Here is a 12,828-nt window from a genome sequence, read left to right as displayed (position 1 = left end):
CCTGAGGCCAGTTGTTCAAAAAATTTAATCTGGATCAAAATGATCCGGATTTGGAAATCCCAATTTTTTCTATTCAGGATCAGGTAATCCGTCTTAATTTTACGTCGGTTTTTCAAAGCAACATTGGATTGGATCACCCGGATCCACATACACCGTTTTCAAGATGACCAAATCCGGATTACCTGTGCTCTAAATGGGACAACATATCATAACGTAGGCTACCAGCTATGTGAAGAACAGGTAGAAGAGCCAACATAGGGTCACCGTAAGAGTTTTTTATTTTGAGACAAAACCCAAAAATAACAAACATCCACTTCCATTCATAATTTCTTTTATGACCCCTCATCTGAGTCATAAAAAATAAATATACATTAACCAATACATTGTGGATATTTTGAAAACATCTTAAAAAAAAATAAAATGGCTAAATGTCCAATAGTTAACAAAATAAAGAATGTTCAGGGTTCTTTTTCATCTGAGGAGGAGAGACCAGCATTTCCAAGCTCTGCTTTTAGGAGGTGGATCTGAAGCTTTGTTTTGAAGTTTTACTACATTTTCCTCCTGGAATCCACCTTGAAATCCTACCCCCTGTTGGGATCAGGATAATCCTGGGTTTTTTTGGATCAAAGTTATCCGAATCCTTCTGACAAGTTTTGAACAACACAAACTGAAGGTTTGATCCAGATTAAAACTAGGATTGGATTTCGTAATCTAATCGTATTTCAGATTCCTTCTTTCCCTTTCGAACAACCCATTTTCAAGATTTGATCCAATCTGAAAACCAAAATCCAATCAGCTTACCTTTGAACAACTGGCCCGATATGTTATAAAGAGATGTATCATGCGTCTGACATCCTTCCCTTTCATTTAGTTGATGTAGTTGGTTTAGATGAAGACAATGTTGATTTTTCCAAAACGTCCACTTGAGAAAGTTATTTGTTTTTATTTTTTATTATCTGTGGTTTTGAATCAAACAGATAAATTAAGTAGTTTGTTTGTCCAAGCCATGTCTTTATTACTCAAGGGTCTTAAAGGTAACTTGAGAGGCTTGGTAACTGCACTACATTAGGGCTCCTTTCCCGGTGCTACACCTCTAACTTTTACTCTGAAGCCACGGGTGCTTCATAGCCTCTGATGGAGTGAGGCGCTTCGCAGGGTTCCAGCTGTTGGGATAAGTTATTAACAGGTGTTAAAATAGGCTATTAACATTTGATAACAAATTTAGCTTAATACAGTAATGCCTGAACACACAACACACTGGAATTTGTATCAAGTTCCACAATATGTGTCACCATAACAAGAACTACACAACCAATGCCTACATCTTGGTACATGCCCCTGTAGTCTGAAAAGTCAAGACTCCTCTAAAGGTCAACAACGTTTTTTTAAAACATTTAATCATTTGGTATTTGTAAGCGGTTGCATACCTTAGGCAGCGTTGGATAAAGTCTAAGAACTGAAGATCACCAGTACCCAGAATTTTCTGAAGATTCTTAGAACCAGGCTTTATCAGCACGTTGTTTACGTCATAGAAATCCCTCCATTGTCCTTTATCGTCTGTATGAAAATACAAGACATATTTCGGGTGAATTTATTTTGCAATATATTTTTATTTTGCATTGTATTACAAATCACATTTGTCACATGGAGCACTTACCATAGAAATAATTCCAGGTATTTTTGTCCTTAAAAAAATCAGCTGGAGGCTTTCCAAGCACCTGTCCCATTACATCAAAATTATATGCAGTTATATTGATATGTTTATATAATGTGTTAAATGTGTTAAAACAAAAAAAAAACTGAAGGTTATACCTCCATGATGAGGGCTATTTGTTCAGCATCTGCTCCAGAAAAAATATACTGGCCAATGTGGAGCTCAGCCAGAATACAGCCCAGACTCCACATGTCAGTAGCAGTGCTACAAGGATTTTTCAATATCACCTCTGGAGAGCTGTAGGTATAAGTGACAGCCCCAGGGAACTCTGCAGATGAAGAATGATTGGAAGGATGGAAGAAGAGAAGTTTAGAATGGCCTGCATGGTACATAAATATGTTGAAATATGAATGAAAAAATGGAGTTTTGCTCACTTTTCTTCTTCTCAAAGCTGCTGCCTCCAAAATCAATCACCTTGATGCCATTCTTTCCGAGCACTATGTTCCCCTTAGACAAAAAAGAGATAATGTTACCCTTTGAGTTTAACAGATTAACACCCTCATTGAGTACAGGAGAATTATTTTCTTATTTTATTTATTATCTGTATGCATTCTCACTTTGATAGACTCACAGGTTTCAGGTCACCATGGATAATTTTCTCTTTCTCAAGCAAACGCAAACACTTGAGAATATCTTTGCAAATGTGCTGCAGATTAGCACTGCTGAATCTCCGATGTTTTTTTAGCTGATTTAAAGATGGCCTAAATGGAAAAGTAAGAGACATGTTAAGCCGACCATCGATTACTTATCACACATAATAATAATAATAATAATAATAATAATAATAATAATAATAATAATAATAATAAAAAAATGTAATCAGATTGAGTAGATTAGTGATTACATTCAGTTTATATTGACTTTTTATATTGACAGTTTAAATTAAGACTGATTTGTTTATTTGAAATGAAAACCTCCTGTCACATTACATCCCATATTTAATTGTACGTAAAACTGTGTACATAGACTTGTCACTACAAAGATCCTCAAGCATTGAGACTTGAAACTTGACATATATTGGTTACTTTACATATCTTTCAAGTATGTTTTATTTTTAAATAAGACAACCTTGATGAGGTCAGACATGCCCATAGGTTCAAATGCACTCACCCAAGGAGATCATAGACGATGCAGAGTTGTTTGCGGAAGAAAAAGTTGTTCTTCATTAACACAATGTTGTAGGAACCATTTCTGTCCTTTTTCCTCAAATAGTCCATGATTTCCACCTCTTGCCTATAGGATCTGAATGTAAACCAAATCAAATTTATTTTACAACAGTAATTTTACAGTAAATGCTAAAATGTAAGAGCTTGTCTTGTGAATATATGAGCGTACACATTTTAGCAGTTTAGATTTAAAAGATATATAAACAACATATAATATTAGTCAGTTAGATTAAGGGCCTGATGGGGAAAATGACAGGAGTTCACTCGCAACCTGCCCATATATGCTCACAGCAGCAAAAAAAATTCCTAACCTAAGGAAAAACATTAAATCTAATGTTTTAGATTAAATCATTCTAACATTATAAGAAGGGTGTTGTTTCAATTTTGCAATATTTATTTTTCTCATAATCACAGTTCTCTCAAACTCTTCTCAAAACCTAGTACTGTATTTTCATTTTGTTTACCAATCTGCGATTTTTTATCACTCTCACTTTCAAACTTACTGCCTTTATACATTTCACTAATAAATAGATGTAATTATACCACAAATTGTAAATAATTCTGAGTGATCGATGTACTGTACATTACACACTTACATTACACACATTACACTCAATAATTGAAGCCAGTGTTTCTTCCATTCCTAATATAGTAATTCTATGTAAGGCATTTAAAATTATTCATATTAAAGCAAAGTGGAATATTATTACTTAAATTTTTTAATGATCTTCACAGCCACCATCTCATTTGTCTTATGATCCAGACACTTATAAACTGTTCCATAGGATCCTTCTCCGAGCCTTTTCAACAACTCGTAGCGGTACGCAAGGTGATTGTTGGAGACCTGCGAACACACGACACGATGCAAAACCAGAACGTTAATGATGCTTCACTGATACAACGAAAAAAATGTTACTCAACTATTCATTAGGTTAAAAATACAGCCAGATAGTTACCTACATGTTGTCGTTACTTGATATATCATGGTGATTGGAGCTATCAATTTCCTTACCCAAGTACCAGAGCTCACGGTAGGAACTCATCTCTTTCACATTGGAATGAGTCAACCTGTCCCCAAACTGCCTGACCACCTCTGGGACACACAGAAGGTAAATAATTTGTCATTTTTTAGTATTTTTTACTGGTAATTTAATTTTACTAATCAATAGATGAATACTTAAACTTCTGTGAAATTTCACAATACTTGTTATTCCATCCCAGTTCATTGATAGCTAGAATAAGGCTTAAGACAGAATAAGATTTTTAGTTATGTTTTAAATTTAGCCTAATTAATAGGAACTAGGCTGCATCAAATAATCCAGTGCCTCAGCTGGGTTTGTTTGTTTCTTTGTTTCTTTGTTTCTTTGTTTGTTTTCTAAATCATGGTCATTGATAAAACTATCAAATACTTTCCTTTACTCTGAGAAAATTTTGTACCTGCGGGGGTCATGGGAAACCGAGGTCTCTCTTTGTGCTCCTGTTGGTTGAAATACAGTAAATGGCATTTATTAGATATGCAATACATGAAATATCTGCAGTGTAAATTTATGGAAAGCATCAATGAAATCTTTATAGAGTTTAAGATTATCTAAAGCATATAACATTAATAAAGAGCCTAAATAATGACACTATTTTGCATGCTTAACACGTATGTATGGAAGACTCTGGACCATATCCCTAGTTAACCTTTCTTTTCTATCTCTTTTTTGCTCTGCCTGATTTAGAATTTAGAGTCAATCACTGAATCAAACTCAAACGTACACTACAGGAACCTCATTCATATTGTGGGTACACAAGCTTTTATAAATCAGATTTTGTGTGGAAAATATATATATACTTGACAGAAATACTCACATGACCATTCTCCAGGCAGACTCCAACCTTCTTTTTAGAGTGTTGTATACATGGAATTATACATGGAAAAACATGACAACTGAACTCATTTCACATTTCATTAACACTTAACACTTCTATAACACACAACCATACATACTCATCACACATTTATAATGAATAATTAGTTACTACATATACAGTATACAGATGCTGGTCATATAATTAGAATATCAAAAAGTTGATTTACTTCACTAATTCCATTCAAAAAGTGAAACCTGTATGTTATATTCATTCATTGCACACAGACTGATATATTTCAAATGTTTATTTCTTTTAATTTTGATTAAAACTGACTTTATAACTGACAACTAAGGAAAATCCCAAATTCAGTATCTCAGAAATTAGAATATTGTGAAAAGGTTCAATATTGAAGACACCTGGTGCCACACTCTAATCAGCCAATTGACTCAAATCAGCTATAGTTAGTTCTCCACTTACCCTGCTTTTAAACTTCTTAAACATTTTTATGATCATTAAACTACAACTATCATGCAGGAATAACTAAATTGCAGCATTGCTTCTGTAACTGTAAATTCTAGAATCTCTGTATTGTGTTCTGTTGTGAAATAATTCTGTTCTGATGACTTCTGTTGAACAGCTTTACTGAGATCCCATACAACACTTTAATGTTGGTCATTATAACACACTGGACTGAAATTTCTTTAAATCACCAATGGGAAGCGGAAATATTCTGAGATAGTGGTTATATCTGATCAGGTATTCATTTGTATGTATATATATATATATATATATATATATATATATATATATATATATATATATATATATATGTATATATATATATATATATATATACTCTTGCCTTCATCCTATGATGAAACATTTCTCCTGATGCTTCGAATATAATACAAATCATAATGCATGGCCCTCACAGTCATCAGACTTCAACCAATGGAACACTATTTGGGGATTTCAGGCCTCACACTCCAACACCATTATAAAAACATACTAGCAGATGAAATAATGATGTTCTTCCCTCCAGTGGAGTCCAGCAACATGTAGAATCTTTCTCATGGTGTACTGATGTTGGGTCATGGTGCTCCAATAATAAGACACTTTATGTTAGTTTTGTTTATTTGTTTTCTTTTAATTTGCCATATATGTGTATGGACTTCATATTCTATACAAAAATGCTGATTTACTCAAAGTAAGTACTTAAGGTAAATTGGTAAATGTTAGCAATGTATTGCTCGTATGTAGGACAGATAAAATGTCTAGCATACAATAAGCTTAGCTAACTTTCTGTTAGATGCTCTTTAAACTTGACTTTAATTTTACTTGATTTTAGGTTTTACTTCTTTTATTCACATACAGTTCAACTGTCCCTTTTTAAAATGTATTGCAGTAAAGAATGTTATGTACTCAAGTAAAAGTTAAATGTGGACATTCTGTAAGACATAGAAGATAATATAACATTCATTCATTCATTCATTTTCTACCGCTTATCCAAACTACCTCGGGTCACAGGGCATCAAGGCAGGATACACCCTGGACAGAGTACCAACCCATCGCAGGGCACACACACATGATAATATAACAGATAAACTATAATAAATAATATACAGTAATGTAAGTTTACTCCTTTCATTTGTGCTTGTGTGTAAAATTTGACTGACATCTCTAGAAGACAGAGAGGAAGGGAAGGAAGGGGATGATAAGAAAAGAAAGGAACAGACAGAAAGGTTTGGGGGAGCCATGACTGTTGTTTGATAAAACAAATCCAGGATTTTTGCCACTGATCTTGCTGTTGATCCAGTCTTGGTACTGAGACACTCTGGTGTACACACTTGGGGAATTAGGTTTAGCACAGCCATTGCCAAAGCTCACAATCCCAGCCTGAACCCAGGTTGTGTTTTGCTTGACCACCAGTGGACCTCCATCATCACCCTGCATGGACAATAAACTGTTAGCAAGATGTCTGCTATGCAACTCCATTAGACTGTCCCTTGTCCCAAATTAACATGGCAGGTTTTAGATTTCTTACCTGGCATGAGTCTTTTCCTCCCTTAGATAGGCCAGCACATATCATATTGTCTAAGATAATATTCGATCCATATACCTTTGTACAGTCACTGTTACTGACAATAGGCACCTGCACCTCCTGCAGGGTTTGAGGGTATGGCAGACTCACTGTGAATATCCATGATTAAGTTTTACCAACATGCTTTTACATAACTTCCTTAGTCATGTCTATGATGTTACATTAGTTGCAGCAGTTCAGAAACAGTGAAAGATCTTGTACTTGATTGATCAGCTTGGATTGAAATGGCTGGCCCATACTGGATTTTTCTAGCAAGGAATGATTCATTTGCTTCCTGGATTTATTTTCAAATAAACTTGACACGTTGATATAAACTAAATAAATAAGCAGGTGGCTTTGTGTCACTATGTGTCACTCACCATTAGAAGCAACTTGACCGTATCCTGTGATCCAGACTTCAGTACCTCCAGGAAAAGAACTTTTGCTTGCTGCGAGGCACACTGGCATGATATAATTATTGAATGTCACTGAAGAGGAGAGTTGGACCAGTGCAATGTCGTTGTAAAGGGTAATGTTATAGTTATAGCCTTCGTGGTTGATAATTTTACTAGCGTTTCTCTGCTGAATATTAGGGTTAGTCCCCTGCACATTTGCCAGTCCTAGCAGGACTTTGACATTAGATGCAGTAATACTGAAAATGAAAGGAAGAGATATTGAGACATAATAGGAAGAGATATTGAGACATAATAGGTTTATCATTTAATTTGTCACTCCATATCCAAAATCTGTATATGTTTTACATTAACAATAAACAATAATAATTTACTTACTGTAAACTATGAGATACCTTATGTGTTGTAGACTATGAAAATGCAAGTACCTACAGTACATTATTATTGTGTTGTTATTCTAGACTTTCTAAAGCACAGCTCTGTATATACCTTTGGAAACAGTGAGCAGCTGATAAGACCCAGATCTCATTGATCAGGCTGCCACCACAGAAATGGCTGCCACCTGATTGAAAGCTGACCTGCCAAGGCCAGGATCCAGGAGAGGCATCTGCACCACCCACAATCCTGTTGTTCAATGGAGGCCGACCACAAACTGGGAGAAAAGAAAAAGATCACAAACATCCTTATTCTATCTGAAATGTTACTGTACTTTAAGAAGAACAACCATCATTACATTATACCACAGACACCGGATTGTAGTGAAAGACACTTTATTTGAAAATATTTTCCGGCCACTGACAAATTTGGTCATTGTGTGTGTGTGTGTGTGTGTGTGTGTGTGTGTGTGTGTGTGTGTGTGTGTGTGTGTGTGTGTGTGTGTGTGTGTGTGTGTGTGTGTGTGTGTTCTGTGTCATCCTGTTGGTCTGGCATTCTGCTATATAGTTGTCGACTATATTATGCACTTCTCGGATATTTTGGACGCTTCCCTAACAGACCAGCAGAGGGCAACCTTGCACGTTTAAGTCTTTTTTGTTGTATGTTTCATACATAGTTCAGTTTTAGTAATTAGTCATGTAGTTAATAAGTTACCTAATTTAATCATTATTGTGCTTTGTTTCTGTTAAATATAGATCTAGTTCTTGAGTAGTTGTGTGTTAGTGTTTTGTTTTCTCAAACACAGTTCCTATTAGTAGTTTCTTTAGCACTGCAGTAAAGGAAATGTTGCAATAGCATCCAAATATTAGCAATGCTAAAATCAGCTAAGCTCTGAAATAGCTAAAATTTCACTGAGGCATAGTGACATAGTAAGATTTAAAACCATTTTTAAAAAATCCAGAAAACAGATTAATATACACAGTGTAATATTACACATCACAGCTACATTACATTCTAATGACACTACAGGATGGACTTATTAAAAAGTCTTAAAGCCTGTGTTGTACAGTTATATACACATTTTAACCATATTTATTCAAATAAATATATAATGCCAATGTTTCCACTGAAGAAAAACAAGAACAAAAGAGAATTATGTGTTATCTGTTAAAATGTCAGGCTAACTAGCAACCATGAGAACCTTTGCTAGGCTAACAATGGCTAAATTTACCTCCGGTTTAACCTTGAAGCACTGACCTGCTTAGTAAAATAATTTAAACTAAGCTTTTTAGCACAACTTATGTTAACAAAATGATGGAAAAAAATTGCCAATACAATATTTGTTTTCTGCTTTAGCTAAATGCCTCTGGTTAGTATTTTGGTTAAATTAAATCCATTACTAAGCCATATGTTTTTTCTGTTTTCTTCCTATTTCTTTTGATTTAAACTTCTGTTTTTTACGTTTGTCTGTGTCCCTTATTTGGATTGTGTATCTTTCTTGTGTAACACTAGATTTGGATACCAAACATAATTTCTAAAAGATGTAAATACATACACAAATCACAATATAATAACATATATTCATATAACAATGTAATAATGTACTACGTTAGTGTATTTATATGTTTCACTGTTTCCAGTTTTGGAGATGTGAAAAGTGAGGAAGAGAATGAATCAATTATCTCAAGTATTTCACAAAATAATTCTTCATTTTTATCAATATTTAGATTGCAGCCATTTGATTTCCAGAATGCTTATGGTCCAGATAAGAGCATGTACACTATGTGGTACTTTTTCATAGTCTTATACTGTCTCAATGTTTGTTTTGTGCTGTTTGTTCATTACAGGGATGCACTGTTCATTTATTTACTTTATTATTGAGTTAAAACAGTGAGACTGGCAATATATAAACCCTGTGAAAGTTACAGAAAACTGACCATGTGTGATGAATTAGCACTGTTCTGCAAACTCTGACTCTTTCACTGAGGTAATTAACTTTAAGATTAATTATATGATACTTTCATGTTACTTTATTGCAGATGTGCTAGTTAACAAACTGGTAAATATAGTATGTAACCTTTGTTTAAAAATGATAAATCAAGAACTTACCATCCAGCTGGGCGAGTGAGCCTAATAGAAAAGGAAGAGAGAAGAACATTGCTCAAAGCTAAATAAAAGATGTCAGAGAGTTTAACAACTGTATATTTAGCTTTTGTTTTCTAAATACCTCATTAGCTAACATAAGTAAAAAATATCATTAATAATAGCAAAATAACATTAGTAATAGTTTATGGTGGTAAATAAACCAGAATCATTAATTACTGCCTAGGATAGTTTGTGTAAAGAACAAAGTGCAACATCACTGACATAATAAGAAAAGTATTGTGTTCTCTATAGGGTAATGTTATTTTTGCAGTTGATTATTTGCCACAGTTTTTAGTTCTCTTCATGATTAAAACAAATAATCAATTTATTATGGTAAATTTAACAAATTCCATTTACATTTAAACATCTATAGAGTACAACTACTTTGATTTAGTTTTTTATATTAAAAATAAATTATACAAAGGGGGAAAAAGAGAATATGGAGCGAAAACAAAATACATCAAGTAAAGACACTCTGTGTACAGTATCTCAACAAGAGTTAGGCCTTTATTTTGATCTTAGTTCTAAAGAAGTTTATAGTTTTTGCTACCACTAAGTGGTACCAACTGATAAGGCTGACCAGGCTCAAAATTACAGCAAGATCAGGTGTCTCAAATATCTGAAACTTTTTTCTTTAATTGCTTCCTTCCTCTTTGAAGTATATTTTAATGGTATTTCATGCTGCAAAAAAGATTCAAAAAATCTTTGCTAGTGAATCAAATAGAGTAAATTACAGTTTTCAAGTTAACTAGTATTTTCATTTATAATAAACCATTCATTCATTCATTCATTCATTCATTCATTCATTCATTTTCTACCGCTTATCTGAACTACCTCAGGTCACGGGGAGCCTGTGTCTATCTCAGGCGTCATCGGGCATCGAGGCAGGATACACCCTGGACGGAGTGCCAACCCATCGCAGGGCACACACACATTCTCATTCACTCGTGCAATCACACCCTACTGACAATTTTCCAGAGATGCCAATCAAACTACCATGCATGTCTTTGGATCGGAGGAGGAAACCGGAGTACCCGGAGGAAACCCCCGAGGCACGTGGAGAACATGCAAACTCCACACACACAAGGCCGAGGCGGTATAATAAACCAAATATAAGATAATGTAAGACATTTTTTTAAAGTAGAAGCATAAGAAAAAGAAGAAGAAGAAGAAGAAACATTGTCTGTCAATATCTATTCCTATTTTCACTTTCCAAGATTTCTTTTTGCATTGTAGTTATGCTACTAAGTAGATGGCTTAAAGTGGAAGAATTTAAACCATATTGTTTTAACAGAATCATCTTTCTCAAAATTCCAATTTTTAACATCAAAACAGTTGTATTAAGTATGCAAAGTTAACAGTATTTAATTAGATATTATTGAATTAGATTACTTGTTTGTATAAAAAATGTTTTATATTGTAATTTCTAGTACAAAATTACAACAAACAAGTCTTTGATATATTTACAGGTTGATCATATGATAGATTAAATGGAATATTCATCAGAACCTGCATTTTCTATTCACTTACCTGTTGAATTAAGGAGTACAGCTAACACAACACACACAACATTCCACAAATGAATCCCCATGGTCTTGTGTCTGCTAAGGTTTCAGGATGTCTTCTGTGTCTTGATTTTATGTCTGCATATGTCTTGTATTATATGCAAAGCACATGTGAACGAACTGTATCCACCCCATTACTGTATTTGTCACTTGTTACACACCCTCATGAGAACTAGAACTAGTTCCCCTACCCACATCTTTAACCTATAATCACTTGATGAAAGCAATACAATACAATCTGCATTAAAAAACAACATACAATCCACACAGTCATTCAATATATTACATAACAGGGAGTGGTTCCTCAAGTGTCAGTTGAATTTGTGTTTAGCTGCTTTATGAAAATTTCTGTAGTCAAAAGCATTTAATAACTCACTTAGAATTAAATTGTAATGAACTTGTGAGACAGGCAGTTTATATTAAATGTATACCGTCATATAAAGTCTCTCTAGAAATATTCTTGAGTCACATTTCTTTCACCTTCAATTTCACAAGTTTTAAAATAATTTACTGACCAATCTAATTTGTGAATGACAGACAGCATGGATGTAAGTATGTCTGCTGTACATGCTTTACTGAGACTTTTTAATATGTAAGAAAATTAGACCTCTAACTATCTGTGTAATTCTCATCAAAAATAATGGGTGTTTTCCATAAAGGTTTCTTTTAATAAACAATAAATGATCATATTTTTACTAACGTCCCATTCTCTCTCTCAGAGGGTAAGAATGAAATTTTTTTTTGTGTGTTGTTCGTTCTGCCACACCCGTTGAGAGTAACAGAATGAGTATTCAGAGTATCACTGAATTGTTTTTAAGTGAGCTCATTCATAGGACAATAGGACAAGTTAACACTACTTCAATTTCATTGTTACTGCCTAATAATTCATAACTGCTAAATTTTGCAAAGTTTCTACTGTTAATTTACTGCATGGCTCATTCTATGCTAAATACCATCAGTAAAGCGTTACTGTATATATCATTTTATGGTAATAGAAGTCTCTTGAGCAAATGAAAACAACTAAACAATTTAAAATTTCCTCATAAATTGTCTATGTAAACAAAACAAAGTTTAACTTGCTTCTTTCAGTTTAGCCACTGTCACATTTCTGTCATACAGTCATCTTTAGCTTTAAACTTCTCATTTAATTATTGACTTGTTGGTACTTTTAACTGAATTACAAAGCACTCTGGATGTCTGTGTAGCAGTGTAGGGTACAAACCATAAGATCACCCCAAAGTCATTTGAACCTTAATGCTTACAAGGTGAGGTTATCATTGAAGCTTTCAGTTCTCTCATGCCTTTTGCTGAACTTAGCAAAAATACAACCCTAGAGATCCATTTGGCTATTTGTGTAGGCCCTTAACACACTCCAGGGACCTTAAGAGACTCCAGGACAAGGTGGAGAGCCCATTTTGTGTAGATAGGGACTTGCCACTGTTTAGCATTCTCTGGAGAGAGGTTGGTATTTTGGGTATCAGATCAGAATCAGAATCAAAAAGAGCTTTAAGTA

The 12,828-nt window shown here is 34.1% G+C and overlaps 2 protein-coding genes across 3 annotated transcripts; both read right to left on the bottom strand.

Moving 5' to 3' along the window:
- Positions 1-918: 918 nt before the first annotated feature.
- LOC113639621 (dual specificity tyrosine-phosphorylation-regulated kinase 4-like) lies at positions 919-5,448 on the bottom strand. Of its 2 annotated transcripts, none has more exons than XM_047800534.1 (12): positions 5,215-5,448; positions 4,735-4,761; positions 4,318-4,357; positions 3,842-3,973; positions 3,591-3,729; positions 2,825-2,956; positions 2,286-2,415; positions 2,089-2,161; positions 1,813-1,982; positions 1,658-1,718; positions 1,428-1,557; positions 919-1,163 (listed from the first exon to the last, which is right to left on the bottom strand). In XM_047800534.1, exons 1-12 carry the CDS (start codon positions 5,248-5,250, stop codon positions 1,094-1,096), a joined length of 1,140 nt encoding a protein of 379 aa, XP_047656490.1. In that variant the 5' UTR covers positions 5,251-5,448; the 3' UTR covers positions 919-1,093. The 2 variants fall into 2 exon arrangements, with proteins under 2 accessions (XP_047656490.1, XP_047656489.1); XM_047800533.1 differs by having other exon boundaries at positions 4,735-4,764; positions 5,215-5,444.
- Positions 5,449-5,853: 405 nt separating this feature from the next.
- On the bottom strand, positions 5,854-11,440 carry LOC113639622 (serine protease 27-like). The gene is made up of 6 exons (XM_027141608.2): positions 11,281-11,440; positions 9,715-9,735; positions 7,720-7,882; positions 7,198-7,469; positions 6,782-6,927; positions 5,854-6,684 (listed from the first exon to the last, which is right to left on the bottom strand). The coding sequence occupies exons 1-6, from the start codon at positions 11,339-11,341 to the stop codon at positions 6,418-6,420; spliced, it is 930 nt and encodes a 309-aa protein (XP_026997409.1). The 5' UTR covers positions 11,342-11,440; the 3' UTR covers positions 5,854-6,417.
- Positions 11,441-12,828: the final 1,388 nt, after the last annotated feature.

This window comes from Tachysurus fulvidraco, chromosome 15 (assembly GCF_022655615.1).
Source record: "Tachysurus fulvidraco isolate hzauxx_2018 chromosome 15, HZAU_PFXX_2.0, whole genome shotgun sequence".
In the NCBI taxonomy this organism is placed as follows: Eukaryota; Metazoa; Chordata; class Actinopteri; order Siluriformes; family Bagridae; genus Tachysurus; species Tachysurus fulvidraco.
The sequence above is the reverse complement of the archived record's forward strand: the minus strand, read 5'-3'. Positions and strand labels throughout refer to the sequence as shown.

Coding starts and splice junctions, on each gene's coding strand:
- LOC113639621 (XM_047800533.1), bottom strand. CDS start 5,250: ATGATCATAAAAATGTTTAAGAAGTTTAAAAGCAGG. Junction 4,765..5,214: donor TTAAGAAGTTTAAAAGCAGG/GTAAGTGGAGAA, acceptor CACTCTAAAAAG/AAGGTTGGAGTCTGCCTGGA. Junction 1,164..1,427: donor TTTATCCAACGCTGCCTAAG/GTATGCAACCGC, acceptor TTATCCCAACAG/CTGGAACCCTGCGAAGCGCC.
- LOC113639622 (XM_027141608.2), bottom strand. CDS start 11,341: ATGGGGATTCATTTGTGGAATGTTGTGTGTGTTGTGTTAGCTGTACTC. Junction 7,883..9,714: donor CTCACTCGCCCAGCTGGATG/GTAAGTTCTTGA, acceptor CTTTTCTCCCAG/TTTGTGGTCGGCCTCCATTG. Junction 6,928..7,197: donor CGGTCAAGTTGCTTCTAATG/GTGAGTGACACA, acceptor GGATATTCACAG/TGAGTCTGCCATACCCTCAA.